Raw genomic sequence first — 18010 nt, forward strand, 5'->3', positions numbered from 1 at the left:
ACTATTCAACATATTCTGCTTTAATATTAATTAAAAAATTTTATGATATTATTAAAGTAGATTAGTTTGTGGGGTTATGAGGAACTAAATTCCTTTCGCACACAATTTTCGTTGTTAGGAAAACTATTAATGAAAGCCGAGTACATAATGGGCATACACAAATATGGGCCTGATTCAAGCGGGATAAAATATGGGCATTTTGTCATCTAAGCCCAAATACTATATGGACTCTCCAATATTAGTCCAAAGGATTACGTTTAAATACTACTTCCAGTCCTAAATATAAGAGCTAATTAACTAATTTGAAGAAATTAAGAAAAAAAGTTAGATTAGTTATTTGTAATAAATATGTATTGTCTTTCCTGAAATATTCTTACTAATCAAGTGTATCGGTTAGAACTACTATTGTTAGAAGGAATACCTTAGAAAAAAATAAATAAATATGACAAACAAAATAAATTAAAATATTATATTTAGAATCAAAATAAAAATTAAATAAAATCTTATATTAAGAAGTAGAAGTGTTATATTTTAACAACAAAATTGGTACAACAAAAAGAACTAATTCTTCACGACGAACTAAAATTCAAATTCTGAGTGAGAGAGATGCTCACTATGCGTAGCAAAAAAAAATATATACTTTCCCTCATGAAAGGGATTAGTCCCTCTTCCGTTATAGGTCTCTGGTAATGTGCTCACATTTTCGTACCAATTCCGCTGTTTAAACTTGGTGAAAATTTTGCTGCTACACATCTTATAGCTACTCGAGCCTAGGGTACAAATTATCTTGAACTTATGAGAATTGTAGATATTATATATGCATGTGCTTGGATAAAATCTGACATATTAAGCTTGGGTTCAATGACACTGATAGAGAAAAAGAAAACTACATGAATTTCCAGAAAAGTTAACGACAAGGAAAAAGCTGGAGGAACAAGGAAAATTCATATGAAAGAGTAAAACTAATGAGTAAGCGAAAACAATATTAGAGTTGCAACAATTTCAGTTGTTTCTTCTACTGGAACAGAAGCAGGTCACTGGATTCTTCTTCAGAAATACGAATTAAACAAAAAGAAGGAGAAGGAGGAGGAGGAGGAGGAAGAAGAAGCAGCAGCAGCATCACACATCAGGAAGAAGATATAACAGAGACACAATAATCGATTAACGACATTCAAACTTAACCGGTGAGCTCCTCCTCCTTGTGAGTCTCAATGACGACATTAGACTGAGGGTAAGCGACGCAGGTGAGGACGAATCCGCCATCCATTTGATCGTCGTCAAGGAAACTTCCGTCGGACTGGTCAACCGTGCCTTCGACTACTTTGCCGGCACAAGAAGAGCACGATCCGGCCCTGCAAGAGTAAGGAAGGTCGATTCCGACTTCCTCCGCCTGATCCAGAATGTAGACGTCGTCGGGGCACTCGAACTCTTGAGGTCCCTCAGGGGTTATGAGCTTCACCTTGTAAGCAGCCATGGCCGTGATTCTGCCGGTCTCCTTCACGCCGAACAGAGCCTGGTTGACTTGAGGAAAAGCGCGGAGGCTCACCGCCGACTGCTGTCGCCGGAGGAAGGAGGTGCTGAAGACGGTACCGGAGAGAGCTGGTGCGGTGGCCATTGAGAGAGGGAGGGATTGGGCCAACTGTGTGATAGATAGAACAGTTAGAATGGCGAGATCTGAGAGGGGACGGGGTTTTGAAGCGAAGTGGCATGGAAATCCTATCCGCCACGTGGCAGGACGAGGTTCGTCGGTTTTTATCAACTGTTATCGCCACATCTTTATTGGTGGTCATTGAGGTGTGTGGCTGCCACAAGCCCTTTTATCCCCAGTTCCTCACGCACTCAAGTGGCGTGACCCCAACCATCCAAACTTAACATTTCAAAATTAATAATATGAGTAGGAATTAAGCACCACACAAAAATGAAAAAAAAAATGAAGGTAATTTAATTTCCTAAATTACCTTTTAGATTTGTTTCTTATTGAATGATATGTAAGCAATCTAGCCTGCAAGTATAGTGACTGTTTCAGAATTTGAACTTATCATCTCAAATTATATGCCAGCAATATTTATCATTACTTCAACATTCACCCTTTTATATTAGATATTATCCCATTGATGAAAAATTCTCTTAAGACGTGCAATTAAGAGAGAATTTGTTATAAAAAAAAAAGATAAATTTAGAAGATAAAATATATTAAAATCTTATATTTAAAATTAAAATAACTGTTTTACAAGTTTTTATATTTAGGAGTAGCAAATTACTTAAGGAGGGTCATTGACCAAAAAAATCATTTAATAATTCACATGTTCTCTTATATTACTTATATTTTCATATTTTGGACCTTAGGAACCCTCTCTAAAATGATTGATATTGGATACCAAAAAGAGTATATGGTAACTTAGACCCTTGGCTTTATTGTCGTGCACTTGCTGGTCATAGTAACTTTTAAAAAATTATGAATATGTGATTTGATTGTTACATCAACACATTAAGGTATTAACTTCTGTTGATTGTTGATATTTTAAAAGTGGACTGGTTATTTCATGGACATGGTTCTTTCTCCTTCATTTTGAGGTCAACAAAAAGAAAAGAGGATGATTAGTTATTGAATTACTAGAAATATTAATATTGATTTGAAGTTTATTGGTTCGACTCTGATAAAATAATTATTAATATATTTTTATTTTATTTTATAGGAATATTGTATAAAAATTTAAGGCATTGATTTTTAACAACTTTTCGTTAGTTTTTTAACAAGTTTTTGACTTATTTTTATTTCTTTTGATTATTATTTTTTATTATTTATTATTTATAGTGGTTTCAATTTTTCCAGTGTTTCATCAAATAATAAAATTACATTGGTTTCCATTCCATTTGTTTGATGGCAAAAAAAATTGTAATTTATAATTATATGCAGCATAATATTTGGTATAATAAAATAATATAATATATAGGAAAACAAAAGAAATGATTAAATCATTCATGATAGACAGAATATTAAATTATTTATCTCTTTCGTTTTGTTTTGTTTCCTGGCCTGGAAATACTTGGCATTTATTATTTGCACAAAATTTTAAAATTAACATCTTCATAAAAACATGAAAAATTGGAAATATTTTCGCTTTATTTAGAGTTGGTAATATGGATTGAACCTGTGGGTTCAACCTGCTAACCTGTCAAAAATAACCAATTAGCAAACCCACCAGTAAACAAGACTTTTTAACCCTCATCGCTAGGACCGCCAACTCACAGGCTAACCCGTATTTTTTAAAAAAAAATTTAATTATTATAATTATATTATTATATATTATATCCTATCTAAAAATTAAAAAAATTATCTATATAATTTATTTGGCACTTTTAATCAAATATTTCAAGGAAAAAAATTTATTATTATTTCTAGATTTTTTATAACAAAAAAATATTAAAAAATAAAAAAATTCAAAAAAATAATAAATAAGTGTTAGTGGATTATAGTTGGTTAAAAGCCAACCCGCCTTCAAACGAGCTTTTTCAGCCTGATCCATATGGTTCGACCCGTCACGGGATCAATCCACAACCCGTGGGTTGGCCCATATTACCAGCCCTAGCTTTATTGCCTTACCTGCTGAGGCAGACTAATTTAGACAACGCAAAGGCTCTCGCTTTCTTAAAATGGAAGGCACACGGGCTTTTGATTGAATGGCATTTATGTCTTTTTATCCATATTTATCAGATTTTTAAAAAAGTTGTTTTCTTTTAAAACACTCTTTTGTTAATTTTTTGGGAAAATTAATGAGAAGGACCTAAAAAAATTAGTATTTATTAATAGGGATTTTAAAAATTGTAATTAATTTGAAGTGCCAAAAATTAAAATATGAATTTACAATTACGAAATTATCCCTGGCCAAATCCTTATATTATCTCCAACACCTATCTCAATATCTGACTGTTAGTTATCAATTGAAATATAAATTTATAATTACTAAATTGCCCCCATTTAAAATTAAAAACTAAATACAACAATTAACAAAAAAAATAGAGTCCTATTTGTCAGCCATTCATATCAGCATCGACTAGCCTTTCATTCCAATATGGTTGGAAAAATTTCCAACTTGTGCGACTGTGATTTTGCCTTTCATTCTGATATGGTTGGAAAAATTATTAGTGAAACTTAGGTTATGAAGCGGTAGTATTTATCTAATTTTCATATTTTGGTTAATAGAAAGAACTATATTTTTATTCATCTGAGAAGCTTTGTATAGGTAACATGATTGTGTTCATATGTATGTATAGTTGGGATTGAATGAAGCTACAAATACATACTTTTATATTCATCCAAGAAGTCTTTATATTGGATGCTTTTAATCAGATATTAGCAAACTAAGATGCTAAAGAATTAAAATTTAAGTAATTATAACTCCTCATTAACTTAATAAGGAAATTTGAACAATATCATTGCATTATTAAGGAAAATTGAATCAAATATTATGATATCAAACTGATGCTCAAAGGTTATAGGTTTCAAAGATATATGGTTAATATCAAGTAAATCAAGCAACTAGCAAAACATTAAAAAGTTAAAAGTTCACTTTAGCAAAGCATATATCTTATGAGCGATCCAGAACCTTGTCTTCTACATTGTCTCCATCACCATAAAACTCAATTTGAACCTGGATATATAATTGCACAAAATGCCGTGAGCAGATCAAATAACTTATCATAATGCAAATTAGAATATCTATGCATATATTGCACAATAATATTGACTTCAGTCAAGAGCCTGTGTTATTAATGAACTAAATATCCATCATATCTACCTGAATTCCATGACACTACCTATCTTATTATCACCGTTAGTTCGTATTCATCCAAATTTGCATACAATATATTGTAATAAAATTGGGTGCGAAACATATGCATATAAATAGTGTAAGTATATTGCTGATGTTTACAGTTCACAGATTGAACATTAGGATAGAGGCCACGAGAAAATAAGGAAACATTCGATACAAACAAACTAAAGAAGGGAAAATAATACTCAGAATACATGTACAGTCCAATAAATAGTTGGTTCCTTTTAATTTGTCTTCTTTGTTCTAAATTTACAAAAAGATAATTGCTATTGATAGAAACTTTACATGCATTAAAAAAAAAAAGATACGCAGAGAGTGAGAGAGAAAAATCAAGTTCACTTGATAACTAACCGTTAGGGGTGGAAACAGGTCAGGCCAGGCCTCACTCTTAACAGGCCTGGCCTATGGTGAGGCCTGTTAGCCTGAGCCTGGCCTGCGGCCTGTGAAAGGCCTTTTAATAGGCCTGAGCCTGGCCTGTAATCAAATCTGGCTTGGCCTGTGGCCTGTTAAGAGGCCTGTTTTTTTTTAACAAATTTTAAACACACATAAATCAATTCAAAATTACAATAATTTAACCTAATTGATCTAAAATACAAAGAAAAAATATGAAATTATCAAATTAATACAATTTGTAAAACATGTCCCCTTATGCCCAAAAAAAATCTAATATGAAAAATTATTAGAAAACATAATTTCACTCCAATATAAAAATATCACTTCATCCCATCTCTAGTATAAAAATTAGTTGATGACTAGATCTAGTTTAAAATATGAAACATCCTTAATTCCTTTTATATTTTAAATTTATCATTTATTCAAACTAATTTATTCACAAAATGATATTTGATCATGTTGTTACACATGGTTATTTTAAAAAAATATTACAATTATTATAATTTATTTACTTATTTAAATTAATTAAGTAACTATTATAATAAAAAATTAGATTGAGCACACATATATACGGTCTAAAACATAATAGGTCAATTATATATATATATATATATATATTCTACATAAGATTAATATGAAAAGCATGGATCAAATAAATGAATGATGCTTTTACTTCTTTTTTTAATGCACTCATATTTTCTTTCTCTGTTCAAATATGTGTCATTATACATACATCAATTATTTTTATTATAGAGAATGGAAATGAAATGAAGCATGCAATAAGCTCTAGATAGCACGTTTATGTAGATAGAGTTTTCTCAATTAACCAATCAGAATAGCAGATTTCCTCCTATCAATTTACAATTTTAACCTAAAAAAAAAAAAAGATAACAGGCCCAAGCCGCCTGACAGGCCTAACAGGCTTACTATCAGGCCTGAGCCTGGCCTGATAAAGTAAACAGGCCTTTTTACAGGCCTGAGCCTGGTATGATATCTAAATAGGCCAGGCCATTTACAGGCCAGGCCACAGGCCCCTGACAGGCCGCCTGGCCTATTTCCACCCCTACTAACCATCAAATTGAGATATGAAAGTGTTGGAGATAATGTAGGGATTTGACAAGGGATAATTTGGTAATTGTAAACTTTTATTTTAATCTTTGGTCTTTCAAATTAATTACAATTTTTAAGATCCCTCTTAATAAATACTAATTTTTTTAGGTCCTTCTCCCTAATTTTCCCTAATTTTTTTTGTTTAAAACAATTAAACACACATTTACAAATATTTCAACACTGAATTCAAACACAAGATCTCATCATTTTTATGCGCAGGGCCTGCGCACTGTCAATGTCCCCATGGAAAGATACTCTTGTATTAATTTTATATGAGGTATCCAGCATTTTGAGATTTTTTTTAGATGTATCTAATATTTTAAAATATTTTTTGATGCATTCATCATCTCAAAATATTTTTTTAGTTACATTCAGCACTAAAATTTTTTTTTAGTGCATTCAGTACTAAGGCAAAAAAAAAAAAAAACTTTAGAGTGTTGGACGGATTTAAAAAATACTTCGAGGTGCTAGATACACTACAAAACATTTTAAGATACTAGATGCATTTGAGAAGATACTTCGAGATATTGGGTTCATCTTAATCCTTAATTTTATTATCAACATTTTTATGTAAGTCTTTTATATTTTCTATTAATGCATTATTTTCTTTCTGTTTTTCCTAACAAATATATTACTGCTTGAGACAATCTTGTTCGAAATATAAATACCCTTCTCAACGTGCATTCAAATTTTAATTCACTATATTATGAAGGGTTAGGCCTTTCACTAGATCCAGCTCCATTGATATTGATTCCGTTCATGACAGATGACAAGAAAAAACTGAATAAATTTTCTCTTTTTCTGAAAAGAATATTATGCATTGTATTTATAACAACTCTTCAGTCCCAAATACATCCTTCGGAGAATTTGTTACGATCCATGCCATGCACATGCTATAATTGTCACCCCTAGTTAAGAGAAAATCCAGGAAAATGAAGGAAAACAAAGAAATGACAATAATCAATCCACATTCCATGTTTGAATTGGAAAACGAATAAATTTACAGCCAGAAAGGAAGAATGCAGAACAAAAAGAACTTGAAAAATAAACATTTAAGAACTGCTAGGGACTCAGATTGGAATGATACGATAATCATAGTACAAAATTCATTCCCGAGATTTCATCCTCTCTGCGTACAATGATTGGGTAGCCAAAACCAAGTAATTAAGATTGAATGAGACATAAGAGCTTCAATGGGGCTATAGAGAGGGGTGAAAATGCAACAGAGGTTTTTTGTTTCTTTTTTTAAGCTTTCCAGGTAGAACAAAAGTATAATATTTTTGCTTTCTATTCAGATTACAAAGACAATATTCTTGCATTCTAATTTATGGCTCTACCATTACAGCCGGGGGGAAAAATATTCAAGGCTTCCCCAATCCAAAAAAGAAAGGATACATCACCTCATACTCAAAACCCAGTGAATCTACTTTTAACCCTTTTTTGGCCCCTTACACAAGGCCAGAGGCTTCGTCAAAATTTAGTCTCCATAAACAAACTTAACAAGAAGTGCTAGGTCTCATCTCACTGAAAAATCCCTAATCGCATTTAATGTTTCTATTAATCCTCCTGACGAACAAATGCGAACCGAGATAACCAACAGCCCCTGCACACTTGGAGGAGCAAGATTTAAAGCCAATTGTGCACGGTAAGAAAAGGACAGTCAGTATTATAGATATCATGTTAGCTTGGACTGAAAGGTGAAAACTTACCACATAGGATTCCTAGACTGAGACAAAACATCAAGGTGTATCCAAAATACTACCTCTGGTTCTTAATATAAGGTCTTATTTTATTTTTATTTTAGTCATAAACATAAGACCTCAATTCATTTTGTTTTTCATATTTATTTTTTTTCCCAAAACAATCATTCTAATAATAGTAGTTATAGCCAATAAATTTGATTAGCAAAGATATTTTACGAAAGACAATACCTATTTATTACAAATAACTAACTTAACTTATTTCCTTAATCTACTCAAATTAGTCAACTAGCTCTTATATTTAAAACTGAAGGTAGTAGAAACTAGTCTGGAAGAAGCCTGACATCCTTGTCTTCACATAGTAGTAATGTACTGAGTACTAATACACATAGGCCTAGTGGTAGTTCTCAGCATTCAACAAGAAGTATGTCCTCACAATCGTCACCCAAACGGCAACAATGATGAGAATGAGGAAAACCAGCAGCATGAAGCCAGAGACGCAGTACACCTGTTCGTCACAAAGGAAAGGGTAATAAGACAAATGTGTTCACAGCAAAAAAACCACTAATGCTTACAAGTTCACTCAGCTTCGACCAAATACATGAATGTTGACTTAAAAGACAATTCGAAGAAACAAAGGATAACAGACAAGCAACAATTAAGCACTAGCAGAGTTTCCAAATCATGACCATCATGAAAGAGTTAAAAATGGAGAACCAGTGGACCTGTAAAAATCGAGAGAAATGTGATTATCTTGATGAGAAAACTAAGAAATGATCCACGTGGATGATCACAAGGACATAAGAACCACTTCATAATCAAATATTAACCTGATGTTCAAAGAATAAATTTAATACTTAATAAAAAATTAATTAAAACATTTTAATTAAATACTTAAAATAAGTTTAAGTATTTTTGTTATTTAATACTTGAAAATTATCTCATTTACCATATTTACCAGAATTTGTTTGTTTCATTATTTGTCCTTATGTAACATAATATTGTTATACAGTAGCCTAGAAGGGATATAGGGTTAATGGCATAATATGTCTGCATAAATTTGTAAGAATAAAGTGTTGCTTTTGCAAATTTTTTTAATCAGTTGCCCTTAAAATTAACCAAATGGATGCTTTTAGACCAAAATGTGAGATTGATTAGAATTTAGAATCACATGCTGAAACAATTATATTCAAGTGTTCTTGGTTTGGTAGTGACTAGCCAGGCTTTATGTGGGCGGACTTTACTTGTTAAAAGAGATCTTGAGGAAGGCTCTACTTGTCGCATGACACGATTCAGTTTTGGTTGAGAGATATCTTGGTTTCTTCTTTTAAAAAAAAAAAAACAATTATCATTTAAAAGATACTACCTCCGGTCCTAATTATAAAAGCTAGTTGACTAATGTGAGGAAATTAAGAAAAACAAGTTAAGTTAGTTATTTATAATAAATATATGTTGTCTTTCCTAAAATATCATTGGTAATTAAGTGTGTTAGCTAAAATTATCATTCTTAGAAGGATTATCTTGGAAAAAAAATATATAAATATGAGAGACAAAATGGATTGGGATCTTATATTTAGGACCAAAATAAAAATCAAATAAGGTCTTATATTAGTATGACACAATTTATCACATGGGGATATTAATCACTTAGTCCTATTTCATTTAAACTTGAGAAAGATATAGCTGGCAGAAAAATAAAGGTTTGCAACATTCAGTGTACTCTTGTTCTTAAAGGGAATATAGGGGACAAAAATATTTATTTCCATTATAAATTATTTTCTACCACATTTCATCTTTGCATATTAAATGGATGCTTTTATAAATGACTGCAATGACAATTCAGAGCTCCTTAGGGACAAAAATTAAGCATTTTAGTTTCTATATATTATTTTATTTTATTTTTGAAAAAACTAATACATATGAATATTTAAGAGAGGTAAGGTAAAATGTCTTTTCCAAACTCTTTATGTGATGCTTCATATGGGGGAATCACATTTGTGCCCTAAATATAAATAAAAAAGGTCACTACTATAAACTCATTTGATTTTATAATATTTATATATATAGATATGATATAATGTAATTGTGCATTTTTTTTATGTATAATACAAAAACAATTCTAAAGAAGAAAGCATATTGTCCATGGCTTGTGAATATGTAAGCGGAATTTGAATGTCTATTTTTTTTTTGCTGTACATTTTTACATTAAACCTAAGTGCTATATTTTATAAAGTAAAAATATAATTGAGAATTATTGAAGCATTAATAATCCAATTATGATAATTTATTTTATTAATAAATCTCTACTGTGTGTGCAAAATCTATTTGATTATCACACAATTAATTATATTGCATTAAAAAAAACAAGTGGCACTGTAAAACGCATTAGCATCTAGAATCTATAATTAACCTTACTTTGAAATTTATTATTCCTCTGTTCCTTAATATAAAACCCATTTAACTAATTTGATTAGATTAAGGAAGTTAGGTAAGTTAGTTAATTATAAGAAAAGTGACACATTTTTCCTAAAACACCATAATCATCTTTCTTAATACCTCCTCTCCCTCTTCTACTTGATTATGGTTGAGGGAATATCCATAGGGGTAATTTAGAAAAAATTGATAAATATGAGAAATGGGTCTTATATTTAGGACCAAAATCAACTCAAGAATTGGGTCTTATATTAAGGACCGAAAGAGTATAAACAAAATAAGTATGCATTCCCTTGCCAAACTTTTAATCTTATCATGGAGGCTTTTTTAAGATTCCAATTTTTTATTCTGTTTAAAATTTTAATTTTATTTTATATAACCTGATATTTTGTTAAAAAGTAATAATGTATAACAACTGAGCATTCCTTGTATCAAAAAAACAACTGAGTGTTTATTCTTTTGATTCTGAATTTTTTTTGCCATGGCTGAAATTATTTTTTTTAAAAAAATTATATTTTACATGTGAATAATTTATACTTGTTGTTGGTGATAAAATCATTTTTTTAAAAATTAATATTTTTCATTATGTTTCTTTGGCAATACTAAAACATGGCTCAATCCAGTAAAGGTTCATACATACATGATACAACAAACAGTATTTATCAATTATCAATATATATAATTTATAAAAAATTGCATAAATAACTAAATATATGAGATGTCAAAAAATCATGTTCCAAATAAGAAGATTAATTATTATCTAAATTTTATTTATATATGAAAACCTGTTTTTTTCCCCAGAAATGAAAAATCTGTATTTATATCTACTTATGATCTATAAGTAATTAATTTTTTTTATTAAGAATACTATGTAATTCTAAAGGAAATTGGGGCTTATTCATCATATGGGAAGTATCATATAGTCGTTTTTGCCACCAGAATCATATAGTTATATATATATATATTAAATAAATATATTTGTTGATATATGCCGTTGCCATTTTTTTTTCCTTCTGCTTCCGGTTTTAAAAAAAAAAGCTACTATTTTTTGTCTTAAATATAAAAACTAGTTAACTAATTTGAGTAAGTTAAGAAAATAAGTTAAATTAGTTATTTATAATAAATATATGTTTTCTTTTTTCAAATATCCTTGGTAATTAAGTTTATTAGTTAGAACTATCGAGGACTATTTAAAAAACAAAAACATAAAGTGAATCAGGATCTTATATTTAATATCAGAATAAAAATCAAATAACATCTTATATTAGGAGCTGAGGTATTGCTTACTTTTTTCCCAAAACGATCAGAGAATTTCCAGTCATTATCATTCTCCTGTGCTTTATCATGTCGACGAAGGTGCAGTGAGATATTCTTTCCTCTTTTAATTTTTGTTTGTTCCCCTAAACTTTTAGTTTTATTCTTATTTTTTATTATTTTACGCAAACACTATTAATTATAATTTGTCTCTTTCTTTCTCTTTCTCACGTTCCACTGCAAAATGTGCCCATAAGCGAGCGTTAAAGTTGTTTTCATTCTCATTCCCTCGATGGAATAAATCGAAGTTTCACCTTCAAATTCCCCACACGTTTCCTTGCTTGCCTTCGAAACTCTCCCAAATTTTACACCTTTTTTATTTTTTTGTCAAAAGCATTTGATGTACCTTATTTGCCATTTGCCATTTCAGATTTTTCGTTTTTCTTCTCTTATTCGCGCTTTCTGATCTTGTTTGCTGTTCGGGAATCGGAATTTTCGTTTAATTTTGAGGAAGCGAGGAGAAGAAAGAGGGAATGGAGAAGTACGAGCTAGTGAAGGACATAGGATCTGGGAATTTCGGGGTGGCCAAGCTGATGCGAAATAAAGAAACCAAGGAGCCTGTTGCCATGAAATACATTGAACGAGGTCACAGGGTACGTACAATTTCTATACTTGAATTGAATTGTTCAGTTGATATGCAAGAGAACTGAGGAAATACAATGCCTTTTCAAGTCCAGTAGTTTGTTATTAGGATAATGTAACGTTAATACGTGCATGATGCATGTCATCGTGTGATTGTATCATTTTTTGTTTTGCATTTCTATGCGCCCTTGTCTGTGCCGATTTGATTTGTGTTTTCGTATTGATATTTCCAGATCGATGCAAATGTAGCCAGGGAAATCATAAACCATAGATCTCTTTGCCACCCGAACATAATACGGTTCAAGGAGGTCAGTACCTTTGTGTGGTTGTGCCTACATATCTTCTTTTGGCCACGACTATTGGCTGGACTCGATTGCTACTTTTTTTTCCCCAGGTTTTGTAACATGTGATTTCAGTTTTGCAGGTGTTTCTGACTCCGACACATCTTGTAATAGTCATGGAGTATGCAGCTGGAGGAGAGCTTTTTGATCGAATTTGCACCGCTGGAAGATTCAGTGAAGATGAGGTTTTTCCCCTGTTTTTAATAAATTATAAACGACCAAGTAATTATTGTGGAGCTCCAATTCGTAAATGATAATTTTCCATTGTTTGATGAGGGAAGGTAGCCTGAAGAATAAGAGCAAATGGTTCATAAATCATGACATGTAACAATTAGTTCTGAAAAATTGCAGTTTTCCAACAGCCGGTGGATTTTCATGTTGTATTTATTAATGAAAAATCCAACTAAAAATCTTATGGTGTTATTTAAGAGGGTAAGTTAGCGTCAAATCTTTTGAAAATGCAGAGGCTTAATAATATATGTATGCATCTGTGTATGTGTGAGAAAAGTTGGTATCTAATCTCAAAGAAATACATTTTGAAGTAGTCAAAGTAACAGAATTTTACTAATTATTAAATGGGAAGGCTTAATTAGTACTTAAGCTTTATGGAGAGCCATTCCTTGCTTGTTGTTGATGCCAATGACAAAGACTAGCTACTTATCTTTCACCTTCCTCTGGCTTTCTGCTGGCAACCAGATGCAGGAAGAGTTATTATTTTGTTTCTTAATTCTTATTCTTATTGTATTCGCTGAAATATTTCAGGCTAGATATTTCTTCCAGCAGCTCATCTCAGGAGTTAGCTACTGCCATGCTTTGGTATAAGATTTATTAAATTGATTGTGCGTATCAGAGTGTGTCAAATACTCTGTTTCATTGCCTCATCTCTTTGGTCATTTTTCTATGTAATCTTCCTTCTTCGCAGCAAATCTGCCATCGAGACTTGAAGCTGGAGAATACCTTGTTGGATGGCAGCCCTGCTCCGCGTCTGAAAATTTGTGATTTCGGTTATTCTAAGGTTTAATTATGGCTTGATATTAACATTGAATGTTCTAGGGGTGACTGGGGTGTAATGGACCATAACCACTTCTGATCAGATTTATTTTTTATAGTCATCTCTACTTCATTCAAGGCCAAAATCAACAGTGGGAACTCCAGCCTATATTGCACCAGAGGTTCTTTCACGTAGAGAATATGATGGAAAGGTATCTAGTTTCTGTTATGCAGAAGATTTAGTTCGTGACAGAGAGCTTTGACATGCCTGCATGGCACATGGACTCACACAAACACACATGGAATTCCTCTTATAAAATATAAATATACGTAGGAATATGATGGATGATAAGAGTTTCTTTTGTCCAAAGGAAGAAAAAGGTATATCCTTCTTATTGCCGGTATCATGAAAGGAAAGAAAATAGTTATTTAGAATGTTATTTTTTTAAGTAGACGCTGTCTAGCATTTTTCATGTCAAGATAGTTTTAGTTCTTGAGGTATTTTAGGTGTAAATCTGCTTTAGGCACTTCTATCAAATAGCGAACTCACTTTTTGAACACTTGAAACCGTCTTTTATGGCATTTATAATGCTTCTTGTGTTCCCACTTCGTCAAGGGATTGTCTGTGCCCCAATTTTTTCACCCTTTCCATCCTTTGTGGCTTGTAAGCAGCCCCTAGTAAATTGAATGAAACACATGAAAAGCTTATACGTTGCTGTGAGCCCCATTGTAAAGAATTAAAAATGTGTTGGCTGTTTGTAGCTCGTAGCCTCCTCTTTTAATATGTTTACGCATATATAATGTTTTGACATTGTGTGACGAAGTTTTATGAGTATGATGCTGTCATCACTGAAATCAATGTGCAATCAAAGTGTCTTGCGTTTGAGTGAATATATTTTATTTGCATGAGACGAAACGAGCAACATTGTATGCAAAATGAGTTCAGACTTACAAATACTTGTAGATGTGCATGGTGTTTGATGACTCTGAATCTACATTTCACTGGTACAATGTCATGAGCAAAATATACATGAAAAAAGCAGGTTGGAAACTTATGATGCTCATCACATTTATGTTACTTACTGAAGCCTGGGTGCGTAATGGTGCGATGTTCAAATGTTCTCACAAAATTTATCCAGATAAAGGAGAGGGCTTTTATTTTGGTTGCCTATGATTGTTATGATTTCCTTATAATCTTTTGACTTGATCATATGATTTCCAGTGTTTGCATTATAATCAGCTATCCATGTTTGGCATAGGAAAAGATGGATATTTTTTTTTTATTATTAATATAACTGGGGAGATTCGTATTGCTAATTACTTATGATGTTGTCAATGATGATTAATGTCTCTCTCCATCCATGCATGACCTTAATGGGCCCTGGAAGGAGTAAATGTTGCTTGATAGGTTCTTCTATTCTGCTTGCTTGTTTAGTTGGCTGACGTATGGTCCTGTGGAGTAACTCTTTATGTGATGCTGGTGGGAGCATACCCGTTTGAGGACCCAGAAGATCCCAAGAACTTCAGAAAAACCATAAATGTAATATTTCATTTATTTTTACCTATTGATAACATTAAGTAATGTGCACTCTTGCTGATTCTCTACATTCTTATCCAGCGGATTATGTCTGTTCAATACAAGATCCCAGAATACGTGCACATATCTCAAGACTGTAAGCATCTGCTATCGCGCATTTTTGTTGCAAATCCAGCAAAGGTATGCATTTATGTTAGTTTTGTTTATTTAATAAGTGAATCTCAAGCTATGGCATGAGGAAATACGTAATATCCCTTCTAGTATTTTCATAATTGCAATTACTTATGGTTGACTTGGTTTTTTTCTTTTTTTTGGGTAGATTACCCCCGCCTCCTGGTACTCCCCTTAAACTAACACTTATCTTCCCTCTGTTTTGACAAGCTACAATAAATCTCATTCGGACATGGGAGGCATGTGAGGAAGTAGGAAAATCCAGGGTAGTTTCATATATGAAAAAAAAAACCCTTGTAATTATTTGCTGTTAGTTTTTTCAATATAAATATACTAAATGGGCATTTCTTACTGCCCAACACAACATCATTATGTCTTCCAAAATAATTCCTCTACATGTGATGTAGGACAATGTAAATATTACAGATAAAGGAGGGAAATGTTGAGGAAATAAAGGGAAGGGGGGAAGAAAGTCAAGTGAATTATTTTATAAATGTTCAACTTTAGTAAACAATCAGAAGTCATAACCCTAATGACTAATGACTTTATCTAGAACTTAAAGATAACTCCTAGTATTTAAACATAAAAGATAATATTAAATTTCAATTTTAATAAACACAGTTAAATGTATTTATACCATTTGAATAAGCCAAAGCAACTAAAACATTATTTTTTGTCAAAATGAGTTGGTTTAGTTGATAAAGACGCGTGTTCAAATCTATGTGTAGGGCACCTTGTTGTTGCTTTGGTTTTGGTGATAAGCTTCCAAGATCCGACATAGTTAATTTCAATTGGAAAAAATAAAAAACAGTTCCTAATCTTTAATCCTTATGAATATGCATTTCTTATGCTTATTATTAGTTCCTAATTGATAAATAAATAATAATACCTTTCTAATTCTCTTCCCATTCTTCATTATCATTTGCTATGTTATTATTGGAGAAATTGATGCTCCTATTCTGTAAAACAGGGGTTTAGTGTGTTGTATCTTTTATTTTTATTTATACATTGTTTTTTATTCAGAAAAAATGTTATTATTAGAGAAAAGGTTTGTCCTTCCATATAACAGCGAACTGCTGCAAATAAGTTGTTTTTTCACACCATATTACAATTGTATTGCAGCGAATAAACATGAAAGAAATCAAGTCCCAACCATGGTTTTTAAAGAACCTGCCAAGGGAATTGACAGAAGCAGCCCAAGCTGTCTACTACAAGAAAGAAAACCCAACATTTTCTCTTCAGAGTGCAGAAGACATTATGAAAATTGTTGAAGAGGCCAAAACTCCACCCTCTGATTCCAAGTCAGTCGGAGAGTTTGGCTGGGGAGAGGAAGGAGGTGAAGGAGGAGAAGAAGAAGACAAAACAAATGAGGTGGCAAATGGTGAGGGAAAGGAGGATGAAAAGAGAGTCAAGGAGGCACAGGCCAGTGGCGATGTTAATGTAAGCTAAAAATATATTCAAGATGTTAGATAGTTAATTTGATTTTTTATTTCCATTGCTCCTGGATGGATAACTTGAAGTTGAGGGTTTTCCCCTCTGTACAAAATTTGATTTTCTGCATAGGACCCATAGTTGAATAAATGACTGTAAATTTTTCGTGTTGTAGAAGGTTGTGATTTGTAACTTCATGTTGCAAACCAGACTTTGTGATCTTGGGTATGAAAATAAAAATGGAGGTGTGTTTCATTTGTTTTCCTCTTTTGTTCTCTGACCTTTGTTCCTCTCGCCATGGACTTGTAATATTTGGGTATGATATTCTTGTTTCCTTTGGTTTTGTTTGGGGAATATTTTGTTTCTAGAGTGCAATGGAACATAAAGAAAAGAAAATTAGAATTAAGAAGTTAGTTTTGAAGATGAGAAATGCCTTTAATGCTCATATACTAAAAATGTTAATAATAATATATAGTTACTTTGTAATAAATATTTCTTATCTTAGTTTTTTGTGTAATGAGAAGACACTATTAGCATGACGTTATCATAATCTACAGCAGAATCAAATAGATGTATCTTTTGGAAAAACAAAACAAGTATCTTTCAAGAATTAAAATGATAGAGCACTTCCAAGAACCCAAATTTTAATCTTGATACTGCTTATATTTTTGGAGAGTTAAAGGCCTGTTTGAAATGACCTATATGTAGTTATTTAATTATGATTTACAAAATACAAAATAAATACGCAAGACTAGTTTTGTCCTGACTTAGATGAAATGTATTTGCAAGTTATTTTAATCATGATCCCAAATAGGACAAAAATGTTGGTTAGCTTTAACTTGCATCCATGAAAGTATAAAATAAATTTATATTAGAATCATAAGTAAATTACTAAATGTATCTTTTGGAAAACAAAACAAGTATCTTTCAAGAATTCAAATGATAGAGCACTTCCAAGAACCCAAATTTTAACGTTGATATTGCTTATATTTTTGGAGAGTTAAAGGCCTGTTTGAAATGACTTATATGTAGTTATTTAATTATAATTTACAAAATACAAAATAAATACGTAAGACTAGTTTTATCTTAATTTATGTAAAATGTGTTTATAAGTTTTTTTAATCATGATCCCAAATAGAACAAAAATGTTTGTTAGCTCTGACTTGCATCCAT

The 18010-nt window shown here is 31.6% G+C and overlaps 2 protein-coding genes across 2 annotated transcripts; one reads left to right on the forward strand and one right to left on the reverse strand.

Moving 5' to 3' along the window:
• Nucleotides 1–839: 839 nt before the first annotated feature.
• Nucleotides 840–1671, reverse strand: LOC114717630 (ferredoxin-like). The gene has a single exon (XM_028902871.1). The coding sequence runs from the start codon at nt 1613–1615 to the stop codon at nt 1178–1180; it is 438 nt and encodes a 145-aa protein (XP_028758704.1). The 5' UTR covers nt 1616–1671; the 3' UTR covers nt 840–1177.
• A 10345-nt stretch (nt 1672–12016) lies between these two features.
• LOC114717557 (serine/threonine-protein kinase SRK2A-like) lies at nt 12017–17102 on the forward strand. Its single transcript, XM_028902786.1, has 9 exons — nt 12017–12378; nt 12601–12675; nt 12792–12893; nt 13471–13524; nt 13631–13723; nt 13818–13910; nt 15134–15238; nt 15317–15415; nt 16529–17102. Exons 1-9 carry the CDS (start codon nt 12259–12261, stop codon nt 16853–16855), a joined length of 1068 nt encoding a protein of 355 aa, XP_028758619.1. The 5' UTR covers nt 12017–12258; the 3' UTR covers nt 16856–17102.
• The last annotated feature ends 908 nt before the right edge of the window (nt 17103–18010 follow it).

Source organism: Neltuma alba, unplaced genomic scaffold (assembly GCF_004799145.2).
Source record: "Neltuma alba isolate B1F8T4 unplaced genomic scaffold, ASM479914v2 tig00000304_pilon, whole genome shotgun sequence".
NCBI classification, from domain to species: domain Eukaryota; kingdom Viridiplantae; phylum Streptophyta; class Magnoliopsida; order Fabales; family Fabaceae; genus Neltuma; species Neltuma alba.